General features: G+C 36.4%; 1 protein-coding gene across 2 annotated transcripts in view; it reads right to left on the reverse strand.

Annotated features, from left to right (window-relative positions):
* Window positions 1–5,453: 5,453 nt before the first annotated feature.
* The window catches only part of deptor (DEP domain containing MTOR-interacting protein), a 39,264-nt gene continuing 17,693 nt past the window's right edge, over window positions 5,454–27,024 (reverse strand). For both annotated transcript variants that reach the window (XM_051866498.1, XM_051866497.1), the window contains 5 exons: window positions 24,213–24,395; window positions 20,610–20,747; window positions 14,457–14,527; window positions 13,870–13,974; window positions 5,454–8,985 (listed from right to left, as the gene is read on the reverse strand). In XM_051866498.1, coding sequence (XP_051722458.1) covers window positions 8,857–8,985; window positions 13,870–13,974; window positions 14,457–14,527; window positions 20,610–20,747; window positions 24,213–24,395 — 626 coding nt within the window. In that variant the 3' untranslated portion in view covers window positions 5,454–8,856. The remainder of the gene's footprint in view (window positions 8,986–13,869; window positions 13,975–14,456; window positions 14,528–20,609; window positions 20,748–24,212; window positions 24,396–27,024) is intronic.

The following is a 27,024-nucleotide window of genomic DNA, read 5'->3' on the forward strand; positions in this document are numbered from 1 at the left end:
ATGCAACTGTAATGAACAATCATAACGCCTACACCAGGATGATGGATTATTAAATTGACCGTTATGACTCATTATATTTTATTAAGCCAGATTAATTGAATCGGTCAATGTGCGCAATCAATCATGTAGGCTACATTTGATTTTAAAGGAATTATTGTCAGTATCGTGTGAGGCTTTATCTGTTTCGTCTAGCAAAACCAAATAAGTAGGCTACTTTTTGCCGCCCCGTCACAGTTAACCAAACTTTTTAAACTTAAAAAAAAAAAAAAAGTGTGATATGTAGGTAGCCTAAATAACTATTTAAGAAAAGTGACAAATAATGACAATATTTATATTTTGTCGATATACAATCCGATACTGATTCCAACGAAAAGCGATTGAGAGCTTACTGTTGATATGGTTCCCTCCGTGTAACCTAACTTTTAAAGTTTATATATGGGTCATTGACAAATAAGGTTTTTAAAAGTGTAAAAAAAAAAAAAAAAAAACAAACATAATGGAGATATAATTAATTTCGAAGTTTTATTAAGTGTTAACAATGAGATTATGTGGTTTTTATAATCAATTAACGCTGTTTTTGTCATTTTTTACAAGATGGACAAAATTTGTACCCAAAAAAATTCGGTTTTACCAAATTACACTTTTGGTTATACCAAATGACGATATTTTCAAACAATGCTAGCAAGTTAGCTTGCTAGCTAGCTAGCAAAAGGACAATCAACCATTTTGTATTTAGTACAAGTTTTTAAAATACTACAACATCTTCCATGTTTTATAGCGGTTGTACCAAATGGCCTGATGTTTCGGGACATGCGTGCAAGTGAAAACATGAATTTTTCAAATAGTTAAAAGAGAGTTAGTTACTTTGCTTCACAACCATGTGGTACTTTGCAGGTGTCTGAATGATGTCACATCTTGTCACATGATATTGACGGCATGACTTGATCCAAAATGGTCCCTTTATATTGGTTACTCCGAATGACATTAATGAAATTCATTTTTCCGGACATTCTTTCTCATAACAAAGCAACGACTTCTACACATAATTTTAATACTATTTTGCACTATGTTGATGTATGATGTTATAAAATCATGCCAGAATAAAAAAATATATACATTTATTACATACATTTATAACACATACATGCTTTTTGTTACTTCTTTTCAGGTTTTCATCATGAAATCAAAACTGACAAAAAAAAAATTTGTTTTTTAAGGAATATTGCAGTATTTATTAAATGATTTATCCATTCACAAAATGCAATAGTAAACAACAACAATCCAACGGACAAAATCAAGACTTATTTCTTATTCTTCTTCGAGAAGCAGTTCGACTCGGATATACACAATGTTGAAAAAAAGTCTATCGTAACTTCCGTTTCATGCCAACTTTAATTTGGAGAGTCAGACCCCCCTAAATACCCCATGAATCACACACTGGATTCAGCCCATCTTGTAGATTTAATGTAATTTGTCTCATTATCTCAAAACAATATGCATTTCCATTCTCTTTTCAAGTATTGATCAACATATTGTATTACATTGTGTTCTATTCTCTCCTAACATGAGAAGAATATCCAAACACGTTTTGGAAGAACTTTTTATCCCTCCAGTAACACCTGCACCTTCTTATAGCCTATCAGTCCAAGTTAAACAGGAAACAAAGCTATCTGAGTGTACACAAAACGTGTTGAAATGAGGAGATGTGAAAGATGTGTGAGACTGTGCGTGAAATGTTTCTTACTGTGTGCAGGTTGCTGATTGGCCAGATTCCAGAGTGCAATATTATTTTGGAAGTCCTCTGCACTACCCAACACCTCAATATTGTAGAAATCCACCAAATTCACACTTAAGTACTAAACAGGTGTTCTCTTGTCCAAGGTTTCATAAAAACCCAGAACCAGATTCTTGTAATCCACATTCCATATTGCTTGGTTATGGGAATGAAAGAAAATTTGACTATCATTATTCATTATTTGATTGCCATGGGCCATCACAATGGCAGCTCTTCCCACGAGACTGCAGATTTGCAGTCTGAATGAACCGCTTCATTTGCATGACTCATCTGAGGAGTAAATACATTACAGAGATGATAAAGGGCTCATAAAACCCCACCATATGATCCTCCACCGTGATTTTGAAGGTTATGCTAATGTAATGTATGTTTATGTTCACATTCTTGACTTCAGTACAAACAAAATTCGACTGCCGAATATCAATTTACAACCAATGACACTATGTAAATATCTCTGAAAAGTGTTTCAGACTACTTTGAATCTCTCCCGAGGACAGGTCTTAATATACTCTTGTTTATTACTGAGCTTTATATTGCAGGAATGTTTACAGCACTTTACCGCAAACTCATCCTTTAAAAGAAAGAGGACATTTTGATTTCAAAGTTAGACAATCTTATAGACTTTCAAAATCTTATTCACAGAATAAATGGCTCATTGAAAGCAGCCCAGCTTGCAGCATATACAGCATTTATCAACTTCAACATACAGTTGGCGCGGGACTAGAACGGTGACACCTGGATGCCGAGATGCAGTGGCTGTAAGCTCTTTAACTCTGAATGGCTTATTCCCAAATGACAAGGCCGAGCGTAATGAGGCATTGTGGGCTAATCAGTGGGTTCATTCAGCAGGCTCCAAAGGAACCTTATATTACTCAGCGACTTCTAATTAACCGTGGGATACGGCAAAAGATGATGGCGTTGAGGAGTCTGCAAGACCCTGGGGATACAGGAAAGAGCAGTTCACGTAGACAAGCAGATGCACGCTTGCACATAAAGGCAGTTTTCACACACACAGTGTCTGAATGGATTGAACTGTAGAGATGTGGTAGCAAAATGGACACACCTCTCAAAGACGAACAAAGGTCTTCAGGAATAAAGGATTTAAAGAATATTGAATGCAAACAATCTCACAAGCTTCGCAGGGGTCACAGCCATGGCACGGACTATTCCAGTGCATATCGATCTTTGAAATATCAGCCTCTTTATCTTCAGTAACCATGTGTGAATATGCTTGTCTCAGTGTTTATTTAATAGGCCTATGGCATCCCTAGCTTAGCAAACTTGGAAGGACATAGAATGCAGCTCGGGTTTGCATATTCATGTAAATCTGGCTGGTTTCCAGACTTTTTTTTGAGTAGTATGAAGGGGATGATGAGTCTTGCCCTTGTTAGACTTATTTTTAAGATTTGGCAAGCCCTCTCATCTCACTGCGATTCGCCCGTGAGGAGGTTTCACAAAAGATTCATCATTAACACAAAAGGTTAATATTTTCCACAGACGGTCTGTGAAGGTAATCAGTGTGCATAACTGTGCTGTTGGCCAACCTTGCATAAATGGCCTGGGCAATGTTCTGTGCTCATAAAAGTGCAAGGGGTATGTAGTCTTCATTTCCTGAGATCTGAGCAAAGACGTCTTCTACAATATGAACTCGGAATTATGCAATGTTTTCTCATGTTCTCTCTGTGAGGTCTTATGCGCCAGAGAAACAAGCGCATGGCCATCTTTAGAATTTTGTGTTTGAAGTTACGTTTTTGCAGCAGCTCTGTATATTTCTATGGCATCGCTGTCGAAGAGTAATTAGCTCGTGAAGTGGATTTACTTATTGTAGAGCTAATGAAAGTTATCATGAGCATTGTAATATCTGAAGCGGATGTCATAACAAACGTCAGTAGGCCGGGAAGATTTTAAAATGAGCGGTTCATTCAGAAATTCGTAAGATCTTACCTTCACGCAGTGGAAATACAAACCGAAGACAGAACACAAAGAGAGCAGTGCTTAAAACGGGCGTGGCTACATAAGGTCTATAGGAATAATAATGAAATATTTATTATTAAGGTAAGTAGATAAATGGATAGTGTTAATATTATATGTCAACACTGAAAATGCTGGAGCACGCTGGTTTGAGCTGTGGAGTGAGACTGAGGAATTACCAAAGAAGGAGCAGTTGGCATCTGATAAGATTCATTCATCAGTTGTCACTGAACTGTGTGGCCTATTGAACTAAGAAAGCATCTAGACTCCCTTCCCCTCCCACTTCTGGGAATCAGCAGCAGAACATTGCTTTAGGAGATAAACCTTTGCATGGTCACTTAAGTAGAAAAATGTGGCTGTTCTAAAGCACTTGATCTTCACTTCAGTCATGTTTCTGCAGTTTAATGATGCACTTGTTGCACTTCTGTTCTTTTGCATAGTTTATAGTCACCCATTATATTAATTCACAAAAATCATGATTTATTTGATATCTGTTCTAATCACATCTTGTAAATCTTATCTTGTCGGATTTGATTAAAAAAGATCCTCAGCAATGAATAGAGAAAAAAACAGAACCCACCAGTATTACTTATTAAACCCTAGTAACAGCCTCAACGGGGGAAGGTTGACTGAAGACAGAGGTTAAACGTCTGTTTGTCTGCTCTTACCTCATTTAGCGAGAAGGGAATTACCCAAGGTCCTCTTTTGATTTAAAAAAAACACCTTCTATCAACACTCACATCTCACTTCGTCTACTCCTACAGCCACAGTAAACTTAATCTGTGCTTGAAGTAAAAAGGAGGAAAAATAATATGTTTACAGTATGTTTCATTTAGACAACAGGTAAGATTAATATACTAAAACAGAAGAGTGCTTTAATAGGAATTGGAATGATGTTTTGTCTCAGGAAGAATCATGTAGGTAGGAAATAACAAATGTGGAACATTTATAACCTGTTTTTAACAAAGAAGATTACTCAGAAGGTCATTTTTAAAAAAAAGGAATGACATATTTACATTGTGCTGGCTGCTGACGATCAATATATTAACTTTTAATACCACAGAACGAGAAGCGAATGTGTCGTATTAGACGAGGGATAGAGTAACACTGCCCTCTAGCGATACGACATAGAACTGGACAAGCAATTTTGGGTCTACTGTTACTCAAAACCTTGAAGCTAAAAGAATTATGAGACCCCCCCCAAAAATATAGATCTAAAAAATCTAACAGCAACTTAATTTTAAAAAGTTATAGGCTATTTATAACGTTCGGAGCTCGAATGTTAATAAAATGCGCAAAACCTCTTTAACCAACAGGTGGCACTAGCAAACTAGCTAATTCAGGTCAACAGCATTACGTCATCCCTTTACACAAAGTGAATGTGGTTATTGTCTCTGGTAATGAACATGTGGTTAATACAGTTCGATACAAAAGAATACAGTGAGTGGTGTACAAAAGTCTGAGGTCGCATTAAAAATATGGCATTTCCATTTTCATTTAAAAATGTCAATAAACAGACTATTTTAAGTTTTATAACCTGTGCAGTCCATATGTCAGATCTAAAATTTGTAACATAAAATTTTTTATAATAAAATTAAATTAGAAATGTGTATTATAAAAATATCTATAATCATGTGCCATAGACAGATTTGTGTGAATTATGTGGTTTTAAGACACAGAAGACAAGTTTTTTTTTAATGAAATCAAGGCGTTTAATAAGCCATTAATCAAACACACATTAATCATGATTTAGAGCTGCACGAAGAAATACAAATAGGCAATATGGTACCATGAGCTTACTTCCTTGTACAGACACGTGCATTGAACTCAGTTACACTTAACTCAAAGAGTTTTGAATAAAACTCTACATTGTGTTCTATTTCAGAATAGACTAACTATACGATTATTAGATTAGCTTATACTTCCCCTAAGTGGGGAATATGTTGCACATATCTGGACCAGTATTTAACAGACTACCCTGATGCTGATTGTCATGATCACCCCCAAAATCACCTAGCCTACTGTCTTTAATAGAGGACGTGGTATATCCTTTATAATTAGAGACGTTGCGTGACCAGCCGTGAGAATTAGCAGCACAATACAGGTCATTAAGGCAGAAGATTAAAACTTTCCATTAAAACAAAAGATTATCATGTGAATGTAATTGTCATTCTCATCAATACAAATAAGTACAATTGCACAATAATCATCCTGCAAAAATGTAGTATCTGCAGTGAGGAATGTGTGAAAGATGGGCACATAGGTTAAAGGGTTAGTTCACCCAAAAATGAAAATAATGTCATTTATTACTCACCCTTAATGCCGTTCCACACCCGTAAGACCTTCATTCATCTTCGGAACACAAATTAAGATATTTTTGTTGAAATCCGATGGCTCAGTGAGGCCTGCATAGCCAGCAATGACATTTCCTCTCTCAAGATCCATTAATGTACTAAAAACATATTTAAATCAGTTCATGTGAGTACAGTGGTTCAATATTAATATTATAAAGCGACAAGAATATTTTTGGTGTGCCAAAAAAACGACTTATATAGTGATGGCCGATTTCAAAACACTGCTTCATTAAGCTTCGGAGCGTCATGAATCAGCGTGCTGAATCATGATTCAGATTGCGTGTCAAACTGCTGAAATCACGTGACTTTGGCGCTCCGAACTGCTGATTCGACACAAAAGATTCATAATGCTCCGAAGCTTCATGAAGCAGTGTTTTGAAATCGGCCATCACTATGTAAGTCGTTAATTTTTTTTTTTTTTTTGGCGCACCAAAAATATTCTCGTCACTTTATAATATTAATATTGAACCACTGTACTCACATGAACTGATTTAAATATGTTTTTAGTACATTAATGGATCTTGAGAGAGGAAATGTCATTGCTGGCTATGCAGGCCTCACTGAGCCATCAGATTTCAACAAAAATATCTTAATTTGCGTTCCGAAGATTAACGAAGGTCTTACAGGTGTGGAACGGCATGAGGGTGAGTAATAAATGACATTATTTTCATTTTTGGGTGAACTAACCCTTTAATAGATGATATATCATATTGTGTTAGTATTGCACAGATGACTACTTCGCAATACACATGCGGAAGTTCGCACATACTGCACTACTGTATATTTCCCATTTGCCTAATAAATCCTTGTATAGTATTACAAATGTATTTCTTAAACTAAAATTTGGTGAGTCAGTTCATAGTCTGTCTTATTATTGCATTGTGCTCTATAAACACACAACTATTCTATGACTATTCTAAGTTAGATTTTTGATTTCAGTAAGTCTTACAGTTAAAACAATAAGACCAAAAAAACAACAACTCTATGCAAGTACGTGAAAGCTGGCGCATCGTTGTTGTGGTCTAAAATGTCTCCCCAGCGAACAGGGGAACGTTCTCAAGACTTGTCTAATGTTCAGACAAGGTTCTCTCAAAGTTTTGAACAAAAACATTAATAGAATGTTAAGTTATTTGGTCTTTTGGTTCTTAAGTTAGCACAAAAACATTCTTGGAACGTTTAGAGAACATTCAGAAATAATATTTTCATAACTTAATAAGAACGGTAGCAAAACGTTCTGAAGAGCATTTTTTTGTTAGCTGGGCCTGACCAAAGTCTATAGATATAGAAAGGCTGTTCACTCCTATTAGTTATGAATGGGAGAAACTGCAACGCGCAATATGGCGGAATACGTCCCGCCTTCTAAGTAAAAGAGCCAATCGCTGATTGATAAAGTCATTGCATCACTGCAGCTGCCGTTAGAGGCTCCGGTTCCCATAGAAACCTGAAAAAATAAGCTTTTTAATGCTATTTTAGCATAAGAAACAACATTTATGGGACGGTTCATGTCAGATTTTGTTGCTGATATGAAATATGTTATTTAATTGGGAGTTCGCCAAGCAGTTTTTGAGATTTCAGGATTCCCCCATTCAAATAGACAGGACTTGGTCTTGGATGCCCGAAATAGCTGCCCGGAGGCGTTGCAAATATGGCTGCCGAGTGAACATATTTTCCTTGAAAGGGACTTTGGCCTGACCAAGACCGCCGCAATTCATAATTCAACTCAAAACGGAAATGAGCGGAAATTATATTTTTTTTTACGGCCAATTTCTTTTTCTTTCTTATTCATTAATTAATGGCAACTTACCTGAATAACAACACATCTGGTTTAAAGTCAGAGATATTTTAATGCAACTCTATCGCCCTCTTAAGTACTGCAGCTTGTTTCCGCCAGACCCACGCAAGAGCGTACGTGTACTTGCCTAGAGTGTGTTTCTGCCGTAACACTTTATGAGTAATATTTTTAATGCTGTCATATAATATTAACATTAAAGTTACAGGTAACTACTTGCCTTTTTGATGGCATTTAGACAAAAGACGGGAAATTTGAACTACTTTCACAAGACATATTTTTAAAAAAGACACGAGTTACAGTACAACAGCATATCTTTCAGATATGCGTAGCGTTTTAAACATTCACTCTTAAGTTTCATTGAAAGTCTGTAAGTGCTGTTGTTGGTTGTCCCCTGCATTTTGATGGATATCAATATATATATAAGTCCCGGCAAGCATGACAGGGATATAAAATAGTTATTTAAAACTAACCACACTACTACGATCAATTAACCAAAGTTAAAAAAACATACCTGACACAATGTTGTATTCCTTTACTCTTGAAAAGTCAAAGCCTAAACTCTGAATGAGGAAACAGTCAAAAAAGAGCATTGAATTGCGCTCTCACCTGAATGGCACACATGTATTAGTTTGGCATTGGTTCTGCAAACCTACCTTCCAAGAGTGTTTTAAATACTGCAGTTCTACTAAAAATAATATTTGGCAGCTGCTTTTCCCCTATAATCTGTCCAGTTACAATCTCAGCTGACATGGAATGGTAACAGTCAACGAGGAACCAATGGGAGGCACAGATTAGTGTCATGCTCTTTAAACTAATGAGTTTGAATCAAAATGATGAACGGAATCAGGAGTTCACTTCTCTGAACATTCCATTAAACACTCACTGAGGAAAGTCCAGAGAAAAAGAAGAACAGAAAAACATATAGAGCGGTTGTGAGCTCGTCTTCAGTATTCCCCTTCTTCCATAACCTCCATGACCACTGTTCTGGGACCAGTGAGGATGAGGTTGCTGACAGTTCGGTAGTCCAGACTCAGCACATTCATTCCATTAACTGCCACCACAAACTGACACACCTGTAGAGATGAGCATGAGAAACTGTAATAAGGCAAAACAATTACAGTTTTATGTTTACTCACAATTGTTACACCCTTCTTGTACTTTGATAAAGACATAAAAGTGCTGAAAAACAACATAATGAATATGGAGCATATAAACCACATATATGACACAATAAACAGATTGTAATCTCTCTCAGTGCAACAACATGACACAATTACCCCTTTCAGGAGAACAGTAGAGGAGTGCTTTTTTAAAATCAGCTATATTAACTCTGAGAGGTTCTGCAAATGAATAACGCAATAGCCTTTATGTCCTTCCTGGTAAACTCATAATGGAACTACCATCTAAAATGAGTCATACCGTTACTGTTATCATCAAATGATAAGTAAACAACATCTGAAAGCTTGCCATTTTGCTTAATTGTCAGTAGTGCTTAAATCATCCGTTTTGGCATCATTTGTACTGTACAATGGTGCATGTGTACAATTCCAGCATTTGTAATATCTGTGCTAATGTTTTGGCACAGATGTTTTGGTTTAACAAAAAAGGTTTACATCAAACTTTTTGAGTTATGACAACTTCTAGTGAAATTATGTTCAAAAATCAAACTACTCTGAGTTATAGGAAATTAATTTGGAGCATAGACAATTTTTTTAGGTTCACTACTCAGAAAAATTAAGTTGTTCCAACTAGTTTCAACATAATTCTCTCATAAATGCAGTGGTGTCCCTGAAACTAATTGATCTTATCTATATCAGTTCAAATTCACAGATAGTATAGCGCACACTAAATATAACTTATTTAACAGATACATTTATTGAACAAGTAAGATAATGTCACTGGAATTAGTGCAGTTATTGCTCATAGATCTACATACAATGTAGTCTAGCACTCAACCTAACCACAAGCTCTACTCTTCTGCACAATGGTAACCACAAAACACATCAGAAACTCTTTTAAATGTCAAACATAACAGCATTAAACACTGAAAGGTCTGACCATTTATTAAAAACATTTATTCTCCATATCCAGTCCTATGCAAAGCAGGCTGGGAACTATTAATGCACTGCCCAATTTCCAAAGTTTATCAAATTTCATTAAGTCTTAATCTTAAAAAAATAAATAAATAAATAAAGCAGATATGTCCATTTAAATGTCACACAATATTAAGTTGATGTAATGATCATCATTATTGTAGTATAATGTTTGCAACTTAAAAGGTTTAATTAAATCTGGCAACCATGCATTTTATTAAGTTGTGGTAATAGGTCCTCTGAATTACTTTTTATGGAGTAATCCTTGTATAATATAATATAATATAATATAAGTAAACAATAAGGTACGAGAGGCTGTGCTGTATTGTGAATAAGTCACGGCTGAAGGACGTTGTTAGGCACGATGCAAAGCGGAGTGCCTGCAACCCCTTCAGCTGTGACTTATACAGAATATAATATATTCAATACAGAATATAGGCCCGGGTAAAATTGAGTGCGCAAGCCTTTCAAAGAAACTCCTCCTTTGCCCTTGAGCACAGAAAGACGCGTTCGGCGCATACACACGCGCACCGTCCGTGGTCACAAAAATTCGGCTGCACGCGGCCACTGTTCAGAGAGTCAAAGCTAGTCTGCAATCGCGTGATTTTTTTTCCCAAACCAGTTCAGCGGAAATCCTGCAGCCGATTCTAAACATTTCATTGGCCATGTCAATCACAATAACGATTGCATACACCCAACCTTGATCCCTAAACCCATAGATATACATAATAAAGGCCTAAAATAATAAAATAAAATAAAATATTTTATAAAATAAAATAAATAATAAAAGACTTTATTATGTATATCTATGCCTAAACCTACCCATCACTGTAACCTGAGCCAATGAAATTGGTTGCAGGGCGGGGATTTCCGCTGAACCGTTTGGGAAAAAAAAAAAAAAAAAATCACGCGTCTAGTAAACGTTTCTTGCTTGCGCCGAATGAAAACGCGAGAAACACCGTGAGACAGGACAGACTCGGACATTGCAGTACTGAACAATGAACGGTCCATGCATGTGGATTTGGATAAAATCGCTTTGATGCCGTACCTGAACGCCATTTATCCCTTCACAGTGGCGTAGAGCGGACGGGCACGCAGGGCTATTAAATTATTCTTATTATTATCATGCTACTTTTATTATTAAATTAATATTGCAATTCATTTGCCCCTCGATATCATAGGGCATCACCGCATAACCGACGCGCTGCGAGGATAATAAAATATTAGTTAGATAGCTTACTCCTCAATTAAAAACAACTTGTGTTAAAAACAAAATATTTCTTTCACGAAAAATACTCATCTTTTTCTCACTATGGGCCACAAGAGAAATTTTAAGAAAATAAATTAGATTAATCTCTCATTGTCTCCAAGAAGATATTACGCTGTTAATGCAGCGTGCCAAAAGCTCAGTCAGTTTTTACTTTCAGTTTCTGTAGTAGTGAATAATTGACTGGAGTTTGAGATTTCTTCACCGGCATAACTCTCACGCAAAGTTTGCACATCGTGTGATATCCACCGGCTCGCCTTCATGGTTTAAAATGGAAATGTTTTCAATATTGCGATGTGGCATTTTTCTCTATCACCAGTTGCTCGCAAAATGATGGACAATGATTCACATATCATCTGCGTCATTTCCTGTGATAATAAAATGAAGTGAATTATTAAATAAATGAGTAAAACAACAAGCAAACTTAAACTTGTTTGCTTAAAATTTCTGCGAATAATTTGCTGATGCAGGTACAAAAAGAAAAAATCTGCAAAAAAAAAAAAAATTTTTTTTCTTGCCCCCCCTAACTCAATAGTCAAATGTCACCCATGCACAGAATCGTTGGGTGAAGCGGACATAGTCGTGTTTTATCGTGAATAAAACACAGCTATTGACCAATCAGAATCAAGGACAGGAACTAACCGTTTTATAATATAATATAATATAATATAATATAATATAATATAATATAAAACTTTCCTTTGTAATAAAAAGTGGTTAAATATATATTTAAAAAAAACAACTGCTTTTTATTGCTCTTCAGTTCTTACAACGTCCAAACATTCTCTTGTACAGTTGTGTAAAACTTTTAGAGGCCGATTTATACAGACAATTAAAAATTAATTTGGTAATGAATCAACCTCAAACTTCTGACACAGATTTCAGAAGTTAATAATTAGATATTTAAGCGTTTATTTTTTTCCCCCCAACTTCAATTTTTCAACATTACTAAATAATTTTGAAATTGCTAAACACTGACTTATTCAATTATTTTAAATACTAAATGCAAAAATTTTATTTAATGGAATAGCAAATATTTTCACAGTACTGTTTACTCATTTGGTATGATTCTCTATATATTAACTGTGTTTGCAACAATGTTCATTACAATAAAAAGGGTACAGCTGGGCTGGTGTAATTTAGCAGATGCAACATTATGGTCTCAGAGGTTGTCTTTAAATAGCACAATACTTTTACCTCAGAAACACACTAAACACATAAGTTCAGTCTGCAAACATGACCTTATGTACTGAGCATTCAGAAGTGATGCAGAGGGAGTAGTGTTTTTTTTAAGCTGCATAACAGTAATGGTTCATTATTGCTGTAAATTAGGGTCACGACTGCTGAATGCTGAACTGTTTAAAGAGGAGGGAGGGCAGGTATTATTCCATCTGCCCAACATATACACAATTCCAGTAGACATTAAGTGTCTTAGCTTGGATCCGCATAAAAAACATCTGGCAAACAGACTATATTTTAAGTGGACTTGAGGACATTATGATTGCTCCACTCAGTTTACTGTGCCTAAGGTCAAACCTAAATGATTGAGTGGGTTGAAGAGGAACTCTATCGTCTCTATCTCTAATCTCTTACATCATAATCAAGCATTAACTTAAAGGGATGGCAATATATTATGGTAAAACTCTAACCGTGTTTCTTGAAGAACACTTTACCTCTAAAAGTGTGGTCAGAGAAATTTGAACAAAAAAGGTCTTTGTCTATGGTCAATAACGTAGTGATGTATGAAATACAGCTTGCACAGATGTCACTTTCAATCCAAGCAGCTTTCTGTTGTTAAACCAAGTCTTGAAAATTGAGGTGGGTCCAAAAAATTATAGTATATTTTCAATTCAAAACATTGATAAAAAAAGTTTGAATAGTTTGCATCACTGGATTTTAGCTATTGTCGATCATTTAACTTTTCTATCATAAAACAGTTGTCAAATCTTAAATGTTTAGCTACTTACATCTTACAACGCACTCTTTCATCTCTAAAACTAAACCATTGCGTTGGAATTCACACTCGTCTTTGGTGAACAGTAAAGCCCGCCTTCTTTGATTCGATTGACCGTCATCATTTTTTTGACAAATGACAAGAGCTGCTAGACCACTGAGGCAGACCAGCCTAAAAATGTAACTCCGAAAACTTTTTGTCATCTTAATAACAATAAGAGCGGTGTTTAATGGTGTGCATCAGAGCAGCATTAAGAATCTCAAATACTGGGGGGACTTGTCCCCTGAAATGTCTATGGTGGTCACGGCCCTGAGTAAATGCAGTGAATCCATGTTACTAACTTGAACTTGATGCAAAATCTGCATGGGGAAATTCCTGATCACATGGAGTCTTATTGAAATGACTGGTGATTTTACCCAATGAAAATTCGACAAATAATGGAAAATTTGACCGCATGAGCGCATGTCAGAGTGGGTTGTGGCCATTTACATGTTATTGGCCATAATATGAAAATAATTATTGGCTTATTGGTTTACCCAAAATTTAAATATCTGTGCATCCCTTTAGAATAAGAATAAAATGTGAAAAATATAGACATGTCATTTTCTCACTATAATAAAAGTTTGCAGGATGAGTACTGTACCTTCATTCCCGCTGCTGCAGCAGGTCCGCCGGGATCCACTGCCTGGATGTGGCAGGGTTTACTTCCTCTCACCACGAATCCCCAGCCCACTGCATCTCCCACAATCTGCAAACACATGCATCCAAGCACATTAACTTATTAAGTTCCAGTTCAGACACTTACATGGCCTCTTTTTTCTTTTAATTTAATTTAATTTAATTTAATTTAATTCTATTTTATTTATTTATTTATCTGATTTTAATGAATGTAATGCATTGCATAACCTTGTTATTGCCAATTCTAAACAACACATATAAGCAACACTATCAGTGGAAGCAAATCATTGAAAATTCATGTCTTGTCCAGATATTTGACAGCTGAATTCACACATTTTCAGCTTTCATGGGATCCTAAATTGCTCTTTGCTAGAATCATTTCCACATGCATCTGAGGAAAAACTTCCTCTTGCTATTTTTAGTTGTGAACTTTTTCCTCCCTGTAAATGGATTCTCAGAACCAAACATAGTAAATTATGCAATTAGAGCTTGGAGTCTGTGCACATTTGGCGTGTATGTGTGTGTGTGTGTGTGTGTGTGTGTGAGACTTACTGTGAATGTCTTCTTTATGTAAGGTCCACCAGGAGCCTGAAGTTCCTCTGGGCTCACTTGTCTCTTCAGCACTGTAAAGATATACACAGTGTTCCTCAGTCATGAACTCTAGGCTCATTTTCATGAACATGTGACTATTCAACACACAGTGTAAAAGGATCAGTTTGTCTATTTACTTCAACAACACTGAGTTTGATTCACTATTTACTTTACTCCTCACATGACAATACTGCAGTCCACAATCCTTCATTAAAAAAACTGACACAAAGGCATCCTGAAACAAAACATGTGCTTCTTCAGAGACACAGAGAGAGAGAGAGTTATCAAGCTGTAATGGAGCACTGAAGGTTTGTGTTTAATGAAGTAATGAGGTTGTGGCATCACTTTGATGGACTAATTTAGCACATAAGTGGTTCTAATCAGTTTGATCTCTTCATCAGTAATGTAATAAGTGAGCCAAACTCTGAACCACTTGGTCACAATCCAGGATTCAACTGCACAGCTATTGACTGGCTCCTGATTGGCTGATCAGAGCCCATTATACAGACTATAGAAACAAGGAAATTACATAGTTTCTATAATGATTAGTGCTCTCAAAAAATGTATATGTGTGTGTGTTTCTCTTCATTATATATATACACACACACACACACACACACATACACACATATATAGGGTGAATTCAGGGTGATTAGGACACTTTTTGCCATTAAGATGACTTCACTATATATATATACATACACACACACACACACACACACACACACACACACACACACACACAGTCAAACCAAAATTTATTCAGACATTTTTTAATATTTTTGGTACATTTTTACTAGTGGGTGCAGGACACTATAGTTCATTTATGTAAGTGAGGATAGCAAAATTAAGTAAACTGTGACATATTATACCCAAAAAGTCTTCATACAGTGAACTACCAGTAAAATTGATAAAAAATTTGGAACCAAAAATTATTCAGACACTTTGACCTGACCATGTTTTGCTTAAGTGTTATCTGATATAATTAAGATACATTATTTTTCTGACACAGTTTAATTCTGAGATCTTGTCATATTGTATTACCATTTATCTAAACTATAGTGAATAAACTGCAATAATTAATGAAATGTTCAAGGTGTCTGAATAAATTTTGTATGTATATATGTAGTATTTGTTTTTTTACTGTTAAAAAGTAGAGATGCCAACTGGATAAAATAATCAGAATGAATCATGTCATTTCAGAAATTAAAAAAATAATGAAACTAATAATATCACAAAATAAAAGAAAAAATACGTTGAAAATATTAACTTTGATACAGACTAGGTTACTTTTTTGTGTTTGTTTTGGTCAATTTTGGGGGTTGTATTGTTGTTTTACACTTAATTAATAATGATATGTGGGTAAGTAAACAACAGTGGATGTTTATTTTGGGGTGAACTATCCCTTTAAAGAATATTTACTGTATGTGTGCATATTCTGGAGGCCAGGGCCTTTCCATTCCCCCTTTAAAGTCACTCTATACATGGCGGAAACCTTTCACACAATCCCACATCTTTTTTAAAGCAGAGAGAAAGGATTATGTGTGTGTGTGTGTGTGTGTGTGTGTGTGTGTGTGTGTGTGAGAGAGAGAGACAGAGAGAGAGAGAGAGAGAGACAGAGAGAGAGAGAGAGAGAGAAAAGGAGAGACTGAATATTTATGATAACATGCCAAAAAAAAATAAAAAATGTATATGTTTGAGCCTCAGTATTTTTCTCTCATTCTCTCTTATATTTTTTTCTCACTTTGAGTTCATTTTGCTTTAATCAATTTTGGGTGGAGAGCTAAGTAATCCCAGGATTGGATGAGCAAATTGACCAATCAGAGGCAGGCAATGGCACTGCCAAACCCAGCATGTGGGTCTCCTTACACACCGGTAAAAACACACCAGCAAAAAACACAACGTCTGTAAAAGCAGCCTATTTCTCTCGCACATTCAAAATGTACAACATGTTATAACGTTAAACGCTCTGATGACAGATTGCTTCTTGGATTCACGTTGTTGTTGGACAAAAAACAGGTCTGGTTTTAACAGTGGGCCTCACTGTCCCGGGGCAGAATATGAAGAGGGAGCTGTGCTGTGGTGAAATGAAGGCTGAGTCATGTGGTAGGTGTGGAATGCTTCATTGCAGGAATGCTTCAGACTCGCCTTGGATCGTCATGGAGGCCAATGTTCTAATTTGGTGGTGGAGGAGGATGACTCTGAGTGTGCGTATAAAATGTTCCTCTGTCTCTCTCTGCCTGCTGGCTGTGCTCCTTGCCTTTCCTGAAGGGGACTATGTGTTCTTGCCAGACTCTCTCTCTCTCTCACACACACACATACACACACGCACACACACACAACGCGTGTACTACGACTGTTCAAAGTTCTCAGCCTGAGAGTTTTTATGGGTCAGAGAGTTTACTACTCCACACAAATATACTCAGAAGGGAGAAAGAGTGAGAAAAAAAAAAAACAGATAGAGACCGTAAAATAGGAAAATGCATGTTACAATCAGTTCCCATTATTATTTTTTTTAATTATTTGCAAATCACAAGGCAGTGATGGAAAATACCCTAAAGAAATCAAGATGACAACTTCAGGTGCTTAAATATAATGTGAGAAAAGAAATAGTTCTTTTCTATGAAGCTATATGATAGATACAAAAACCTTGTGTTTTGTCTCAACCGGCATTGTCTCAATGATTACCAACAACCTTGATATTACATTTTAGAGGTTCGGTGGAGGGGTAAGCGTACAGTGCACATTACATAATTTTAATTATCAGCATAGTATTTTTCTATAGGTCAATTTCTGGTGAGAAATGCATATTTGCAGTGTCACTGATTGGACAAATGCAGCACACAATCTATTCATATAAAGGCTCTAGCATTATGCATCCACATATTATATATTGCCAACTGTACTATCCAGCTTTTCCTGAATGCAGTTCGACTATAAATGTCTCTTGACATTTTTCCCATCAAATGCTGAAATAACGTGCAGTGTTTCCGTGACTGCCCAAAGCACGTGAATATGAGGCATGCTATTGGCTGTCGGATGCTAAGCACCCAGCCGTAACACAACATCGTTTCACGCTGCCCATGTTTGGCACTGCAGTGCGAGGTTTAACACTGTGTCCTAACCAGACGTGATAAGATTCTGGCAACAAGCAATTTGTCTGTCCACACCAGACATGACACAAAGTGACAAAATCAATTGAAAATCACAGCCAATCAGAAGAGTGTGTGGGTGAAGCTCTCAAAACAAAATTGATAAGCACATTGTCAAATTCATAAATATTACACCATTTTAACGTTATTAAAAATACATACTAAGTGACTGAAACTATCTTTGTCATAAAATACACTTATTTGTTCACTGAGGTGAATTATCCATTGTCATGCAAAATGATATTCAAACTCACAATATTTATTTTAACATTAAATAAAGTACATAATCAGTACCTGAGATTTTCATTGTCATACTTTGTATGTTGTTGTTCCAGCCGCAACATCGCAGAAATAGAAACTGTTTCTAAAATATAATACCCTGTAGCTCGTCGCGCATCGCTGTCATGGCTGGTTGGCACAAAAAGTCTGATTAACATGGAACAGATACCTTTTATTATGTGTCGTGTTGCATTTGGTTAGGACACGGTGTAACAACGCAAAAGTGGAGCAGGGTTTCATAACCCTGGGGGGAAAAGTGGTGCTAAGCCCACTACTAAATTGCAAGTGTGAAACATTTCTTTACACAAGGTTAAAAGCAGGGTTTACAACACAGGGGTTAAGCAAAGTGTGAAAAAAGCCCTTTTGAAAGGCTGTATCTCAAAACTAAAGTATGCTTTAGGCTTCAATGTGTAAATGTAGAACAAGGTTCTCAACTGTTACACTGCCGAGGAAACCAATTTGATCTTGAACTATCGATCTACTGGGTGAACTACTCCTTTGAATATGATCTTGTTAACTAATCCTGCTAGTACAAGTTAACAAGGAGAATCCCTGTTAGAAGGGTGAAGAAGTTCATGGGAACTACATGGTCGACGCCTCATAGAATTACTGTCAACCAGCAGAATTACAGTGGAGGACGGCCAAAAGGAACAGAGGGAGAACAGGGTGATGTGGCTGTATGGCCTGAAAGCACACATACATACAAACTTCTGACCCACCCACGGAGCTCTTAAGAAACATAGATGTCTACTGTATCTGCTTTTGTTCCTATAGTGTGTGGAGTGCCGCAATGTGACCAAGACAACACACTAACAGATTCCATTCACAAACAACCAGATTCTGTGAACACGGGAAATGTGACTTTAGAGTAAACAAACATGGCGGACGATGGGCAAGAAGAAATGGTGATAATAGTATTTTGACTGCTTTTTACAGAAAATTTGCAGAAAAAAAAAGACAAAGGTTTGGATAAAGTCATGTTATGCTTCTGTCTTCCATCAGCTTGCTTTCTGATTTGGCATTGTTTCGTTCCAAGTGATAATCTACAGAGTGTGTGCGTTTTGAGAACGGTGCGGTCCCCTATGTTCTTCCGAGCAGATTCAATCACTCTTAACACCCCTCACACCACAGGAAAATCTGATAAGATAATCTACAGAACCATCAAGATAATTGGGACTTTACCTAGGATTGTCGGAAGGGGAGAATTGGGCCCAAAATCGGCTAGATTATGTGTGGGTGCCTTTAGTCGCCTGCAGCTTGAGAAACAAAGTATGTTGGAGCTAAAAAACATTTCAAAGTGACGTCTACCATAGCTCTCTTTTGTACGTTCGAGAAAAGCTTTGATCGCTTATACTTAATGTTCACATTAGTACTTGAATAATCACTTAAATTTACATTTTTCTCACTAAAACCTTCTAAAACTAAAACAAAACCATATACCTTCAGAATATGTATATAACTGCATAACATGCATTAAATACTTTTATGACACATTTGCACCCTTTTTGAAGCTTAAAAGTGAGTCAGTATCCATCAATGTATGGAAACGAGCAACTAGAACATTTATGAACATTTCTCCTTTCATGTTCCTTAGAAGACATACAGGTTTAGAATGACATGAGGGTGAGTAAACGATGACAGAACTTTAATTTTGGGGTGAACTATCCCTTTAAAGCGCCGCAAAACACTAAACTAGTTGAGAAAGCTATAGCAACTCAATATTTTGGAACTATAAAACACTGAGGCCATGTTATTATAAAAAGTGTAAAGTAATAGTGTAAAATAATTGCTAAAGTTAATGCTAGCTGGTATGCTAATGTCAATGTGAAGGTTAAGAAGCTTAAAGTCCTCCTGTAGTCAATAATTTAATCCCTTAAAACTCATCTTTGATCACCAAAATGACATATTTAAACGTTTTTCCTGTGAAAAAAATTTCTTCATGCCTTAAAATAGCTTGAATGTAACTCTACACCCTTGTCTCATTTAATATACGTGGATCAATAAATATGCAAATTAGCCCCGCCTCCATTCGCTCACGCCAGCTCAGAGATCCAGTCGGTCAACTTACTGAGGTAAACGCTGCACAATGGTATGGCTCTTTACAACACTGGACACATAACGGTAATTAATATGACTAGCCTGTTATAAAACAGCTAATAATGTGTTGCTAATGTTACACAAACCATGTTCACATTCACGAGTCAGACAGCTGGCCTTCTAACAATCAGTATCCTTAGAAACACTTTGAACAACTCAGAACGTCAGTGGAGAAAGGCATATAGTTCATCATAACATCGTAGTATACATCATACACCCGCCATATTGCTAAATCTACACGATTTTTCATATCAACAGAAAAATATACCGGGATAACCTGGATACTCTCAAGACTCCCCTGCTAGTTCGCTGTTAATGATATGCTAAAGCCTGCCGGCACGTTGACATGATTCGTTTTTTTACTGCAGTTTTAAGGAAAAAATACTCAGCAATGGTGTTGACTTATGAATTTGCACATGGTTTGTCTTAAAGCATATTAAAAACACCACAGAGACATAAAAACAACATTAAAAACTTTGATTTTCAAAATTGACCTTATTTGCTTATTTAAAGATGGTGTGTGTCATTTTTTCATGTTGAAATGATGTATTTGGGGTCTTTAGGCACAGAAGGGGGCTTTTCTTACCAGACTTGGGGTTGCAGAGCACAGGAGGGCTGCTGCTGAGTGTGGGGCTGCTGCTATAGTAACCGCTGCTGCCACAACTACTGCTCATACTGCTCCGCCGTACTGCTGACACCACCTTTATCTCTTTAGTGGGGCTTACTGAGGGGAAGGAGATAGAGAAAGACAAATAAGGTTAGATAGAGACTGGATAAGAGGAAGTGAGAGAGCGAATAGAGATCAGAGCAACACTTCTGCCTGTTGAAAACACCATTCACACATGATTCAAAAGTGCTTATGCAGTTTAGTGTTATGGTGTCTAAACATCCCTTTTTTGCATTTACTAACTGAAATAACAGTCCAGAGGGTGGCATCACATCTGTTAGAGTTCTCCTTTTGATGAAAATATACTGTATGGCAAACAGCATTATAAACATTATAAAACTGTTTAGTTAGCTAAATGAACATACCATAAACTAGCTTTATATAAAGCTACAGCCAAATATTAACCCCAACATTAAAAAAAAAGTTTTTTATCATAAAAATAAGGTAACACTTTACAATAAGGTTCATTAGTTAAACATTAGTTAATGTATTAACTAACATGAACTAACCATGAGCAATACATTTGCCACCTGTTTCCCACCTGATGTCACGTGTTGGAGTTTGGGTTCCTTGCCGCTGTCGCCTTTGGCTTGCTTAGTTGGGGACACTTGACATTTGATATTCAACAGTGTTTTGATCTGCCTGCATTGACACCACTGTATGCGAACTGAACTGAGCTGGATGATGACATCACTGTTTACTCCACTGCTGATATAGATAAATTAACTAAATTAATAACTATTGATTCTTACATCGGAATGAATCAATACTGAATTTACTTAAGATGGATAATGACACCATTTTCTTTAAGAGCTGCTGTGCAGCCAAAATTTTCACTGTAAAGCTGTAATGAAAATACCATTGTTCATTGTTTGTTCATGTTAGTTCAAAGTGCATTAACTAATGTTAACAAGATTTTAATAATGTATTAGTAAATGAATTGGGCCCAAAATCGGCTAGATTATGTGAGGGTGCCTTTAGTCGCCTGCAGCTTGAGAAACATAAAGTATGTTGGAGCTAAAAAACATTTCAGTGACGTCTACCATAGCTCTCTTTTGTACGTTCGAGAAAAGCTTTGATCGCTTATACTTAATGTTCACATTAGTACTTGAATAATCACTTAAATTTACATTTTTCTCACTAAAACCTTCTAAAACTAAAACAAAACCATATACCTTTAGAATATGTATATAACTGCATAACATGCATTAAATACTTTTATGACACATTTGCATCCTTTTTGAAGCTTAAAAGTGAGTCAGTATCCATCATTGTATGGAAAAGAGCAACTAGAACATTTATGAACATTTCTCCTTTCATGTTCCTTAGAAGACATACAGGTTTAGAACGACATGAGCGTGAGTAAACGATGACAGAACTTTAATTTTGGGGTGAACTATCCCTTTAAAGTGCCGCAAAACACTAAGCTAGTTTCGAGAAAGCCATATAAACTCAATATTTTGAAGTATAAAACATTTTAAACTGAGGCCATGTTATTATAAAAACAGGGAAGAGATAGTGTAAAATAATTGCTAAAGTTAATGCTAGCTGGTATGAAATTAACATTAACAAAGATTAATAAATGCTGTCTAAGTGCAGTTCATTATTAGTTCATGTTAATAACTAATGTTAACTAATGAACCTTAATGTAAAGTGTTACCAAATAAATATTATTTACCTAACTAGGAGTGCCACTTAAAAATGAAATGCAAAGAAAGTAAGAATTAAAAAAATATATAAATAAATCACTTTTCAAATAGTCATATTTCATATTGTTTATTTAAAGGTGCAGTGTGTAAATTTTAGCAGCACTGAGCGGTGAGGTTGCAAATTGCAATATAGAAAAGCTACGGTGGCCAACACACGACAAATATGTTGTCACCTGAGACAGCAGAGAGTAGCTAGTCAATCAAATGAGTAGTTTGTCCGTTTAGGGCTGCTGTAGAAACATGCCAGTGCAAAATGGCGACTTAACATGTAAGGGGACCCGCGGTGTATGTAAATAGAAATGGCTCATTCTAAGGTAATAAAAACATAACGGTTCATTATGTAAGATCTTTATACACAGTTATGTATATTATATTGCATTTCTGTCAATAAATCCTCCTAAAATTTACACATTGCACCTTTAATTTATGCTTAAAAATGAATTTTATTATATTGTCATCAGAACAAAAATCACTGATTATATTGTCAATAAAACATGCAATAAGTACCGAAAACAGTGCTGTGTCGTACTAATCTACCCGATTCACAGTTGTAAAATGTAAATTCACGCACTTGCATAAGTTAAAAAACACACATACCATACATACAGTACACACACCACAGGCCCATGAAAAATGACAGTTCATATTTTATTCAGCTCTGAGAAGAGGAACCAGAGAGGCCCAGTCCCAAGATACCCTGAGCTCATTTCCTCTACTGACTCATTATGGCGTGATACTAAATCTACAAGCAAATACTGAAAAACACTTGATCTGAAACAAATTTATATTTATTGTAATACATTATTCAATGTGATGGCTAAATTGCAGCATTGTTTAGTATAATACTGTGTGCCAAAACACTAGAGCATGAATCATTAATCTAAATTAAAGGTAAAACTAAACAAGCATCAAGAGAACTTAAAAAACTGAGGTTAAATTTATAATAATGACTAATACAAAATAACTCAAATGGAGTATAACTAGACCAAACAGAGGAAAATCTGGCAAAAGGGGGCGTGTTGTGCTTGCCTGATATGTTCACCTTTCACATACTCATCACAAAAAACAGATGATATTCAGCTGACTAACTCTCCCAAAGAGATCTGGAAACATCTGTGGAGATGAGAAACTACAACCTTCCCTATTTGAACATATTCATAACTTTCAGTACACAGATTATGTGAACTTCCACCAGAGAGCATTAGTAAACGCAGCACTGACAGAATGTGAGAACTTCAAACTGTCAATCAAAATGGACTGCTGTGGACTGAGGGCCAATAAAAGCTTTCTGTAATGTCTATTCAGTGCTGTATTAAACTGTTGAAGTAATGCAATGTCAATGAATTATCTCTATTTAGGGGCTTTTGTCAGGTAATACTGATATATGCAATTCATTGCAATTTATTTGCTTGTTTATTCGACTTGCATATCTTGTAACATATCTGATTATTAAAAATGTAAATTAATTATTAAATATTATTAAAATTTAAATAAATTAACACCACTGAATCCACTTTTAGCTGATTAGATGTGTGTACACAAATATGATGCTTCAAATTAAGAGCGATGTTTTCCAGATGATGCACTCTTTCAAAACACGAGTTAGTTATTTCAGCAACTTCCTTACTACAACATTGAAATTGATTTTGGTTGTCCTAACTCCATAACTGCACATGCACTACATCAACAGCAAATAAAACCACATCCAAAAGTTCATTATCTACCTGCCACTGTAAATGATCACAGTTGTGTCCACTAAACCTAAAAATCTATATCATAAACTACTAGGATTTCCTTTATTATAAGAACTAACCTGAAAGGAAGCTGGTGTTTCCCCCCTCAGAGCCCTGTTTTCGCAGACAGAAAGGGCTGTCATGGTTCTCCGGTATGCTGCGACAACGCTCATTCAAAAGTTCCATCAGTCGCCGCCGCCGCCGGAAATTCATTCTGAATTGGTAAAGTAGTCCTCCATCCACAAAATGATGCTTGTTAGAAACTGGGGGAAGGAAAAAAAAGGAGGTCATATGTCAGTTTATTGGAAATAAAGACATGAACTGTCAAGCCACAAGTCTAAAATCTAGAAGTGAAAGACAGAAAATGCAAAACTCAAACCAATATCCTTATTTTGGATCGTATCTTCAAGGCTTTTGTTTTATTAAATGTAAAATGGAAATGATATTTATGTTTTATTTATTTTTGGTTTATTTTACCAAGAGAAAGGGGCAGAACAGAGGTGGCAAAACAGCAGAAAAATCTTAAGTCCCTTCTTAAGAGTTCTTATTTTTCGTTTGCTAAAAGCAGGAGAACCAGTTTAACCAAGTCTAAGTATGCGAGAGTGAGTGTGTTTGTGTAAGAGGAGCACATGCCATCTTAAAATCCCATCCCATAATCCTATGTAGTCACAGAGCAATCCTAAACTCCCTTCTTGCATAATATCCCATGAGTCATCATGTTTCAAACACAGTATTTAGTTTTATGTGACAGCATTAACTTTCCATTTTTATTACCATGTTCAGTGCTCTACTGTGTTATTATTCTGCCATGTCTCTAATCTCAGGACTGCTACTTTAGCTTCAGCAATATTTCAAAGACATGCGGCAGGAAAAATTCAATATGACATTCGTCCTTTCACCAAAACGAATAATGTGCTCACTGGGCACATTTCCTTTGCTATCAACATGCGATAAAATAGTTTTCCTAAAAACTGGAAAACTTTGAAACGAGCAAAATCAAACATATGTTATGGACAGTGAAGCATAGTGGATGCACATGGTTTGTGGTGCAGAGGAATGCATATATGTGTGGGAGAGAGCTTAGCTAAATGGGCTAAACACTCACTCATTGTCTGATTATTACTACACAGCTAATCTTGCAGAGCCAAAGTCTTTTGCCTTTCCACAAAAAGTCTGGTCCATTTAGCTGCTTATTCTGGCCAAGAAATACCCAATTAGACAAGAACCATAGGATAGACGTGTAAAGTGGCCATTTTTATTAGAGATGCACTGATCGACTGGCCAGGGACCGGAATCGGAACCGAACCGATCTGTTTTGTTGCCAGTGACACAGGCTATAACGTCAGCTGCGTGTTCTCACTCTTATAACTTTAACTAATTGTAAGCCTTAATCTGTATTCAATTTTTTACAATGAAGACTATCCAGTGTTATTTTACATTTAATTACTTTAATCTCTGTAGTATTCCTTACCTGAATATACTGTATACCCGCCTGAAAAACTTAAAACTGTTTATTTCATATCTCTCTTTATTCTATTGCATTTATCTGGGCTGTGGTTTGAAATTTGTTTATTTGTTCTTATTTTATTACCGTCTTTTTTCTTTTAGACTTTTGCGAGCAAACAAGTAGTGGTGTATTATCTTAAAGGCCCGCTGATATATCGAACAGCCCTGCCCCTTTTTTAAAATAGCCAATAGCGTTTCGTTTATATCACAGCTCGGCCAGAGCCGTTAAACTCAGTAAAACCTCTGTTTCCTTTTAATATCAAACTGTTTATCCTCTTAATCTCCTCTATGTCACTTTAAAATATAGCATTCTGTGCAGAATTGAAATGGGTTTGATACCTTTTGTGGTCTGAGTCGACTCGCGGTTATGATCCGCTCTGTGTTCTCGTGTCCGAAAAACAGACTTCATTCGCATCAATGGAAAGCATATTTACACTGTCTGAATCATTCCCTATGCCCTATATAGTGCACTATGTGCCATTCACCATGTAGAAGCTAGTAAATGTGTGAACAAATGACCGATTTCAGCCGCAGCTTCAGTGTCTGTTGATAGTGTAGGAGGGGGCAGGACTTCAGATTCTAGAGAGCATTTGATTGGACAGAAGATTTGATGAGAAGCTTAAGTGCGATGTGATGTCATGAAAATCCGTGATCCATTTTAGTGGAAGTGAGAGACTGTAAGTTTTGAATGCTTATATCTCCTAAATGCGAATTTTCGTCACTGTTTTGGAACGCACCAGCTTATTCATAACATTAAGGCTAACATATTCATACTAAAAGCTAAAAAACTTACATTTTGATTTCAGGGGAACTTTAAAGAACAGAAAAATTTCTGTGAGTATCCAATCAGCTCGCTGCTCAAACTTCAAATACTTCGTCAGCATTTGCAGTAGCAGTTGCAGCGCTCTTTCAGAAACCCTCCACCTTCCCCAGCTCCACCTGTATAGATCTGCTACAGGTAATTTATGCAGCTATATTGTACAGCAGCAGCATGTCGTGTATGTATTGGCAGTAGCAAGTCCCGTACTTGCTCTGCAGCAGCAGCATCAATGACCAACTCCAGCAAAACCAACAACAGCAGCAGCAATAACCAACAGCAGCAACAATAACCAACTCCAGCGTCAAAAATAACAGCAGCAGCATCAATAACCAACTCCAGCAGCAGCAAAACCAACAACAGCAGGAGCAAAACTAACAGCAGCAGCAGCAGCATTAACCAACAGCAGCAACAATAACCAACTCCAGCAGCAGCAATAACAGCAGCAGCAGCAATAACCAACTCCAGCAGCAGCAATAACAGCAGCAGCATCAATAACCAACTCCAGCAGCAGCAATAACAGCAGCAGCAGCAATAACCAACAGCAGCAACAATAACCAACTCCAGCA

This window comes from Ctenopharyngodon idella, chromosome 16 (assembly GCF_019924925.1).
Source record: "Ctenopharyngodon idella isolate HZGC_01 chromosome 16, HZGC01, whole genome shotgun sequence".
Classification (NCBI taxonomy): Eukaryota; Metazoa; Chordata; class Actinopteri; order Cypriniformes; family Xenocyprididae; genus Ctenopharyngodon; species Ctenopharyngodon idella.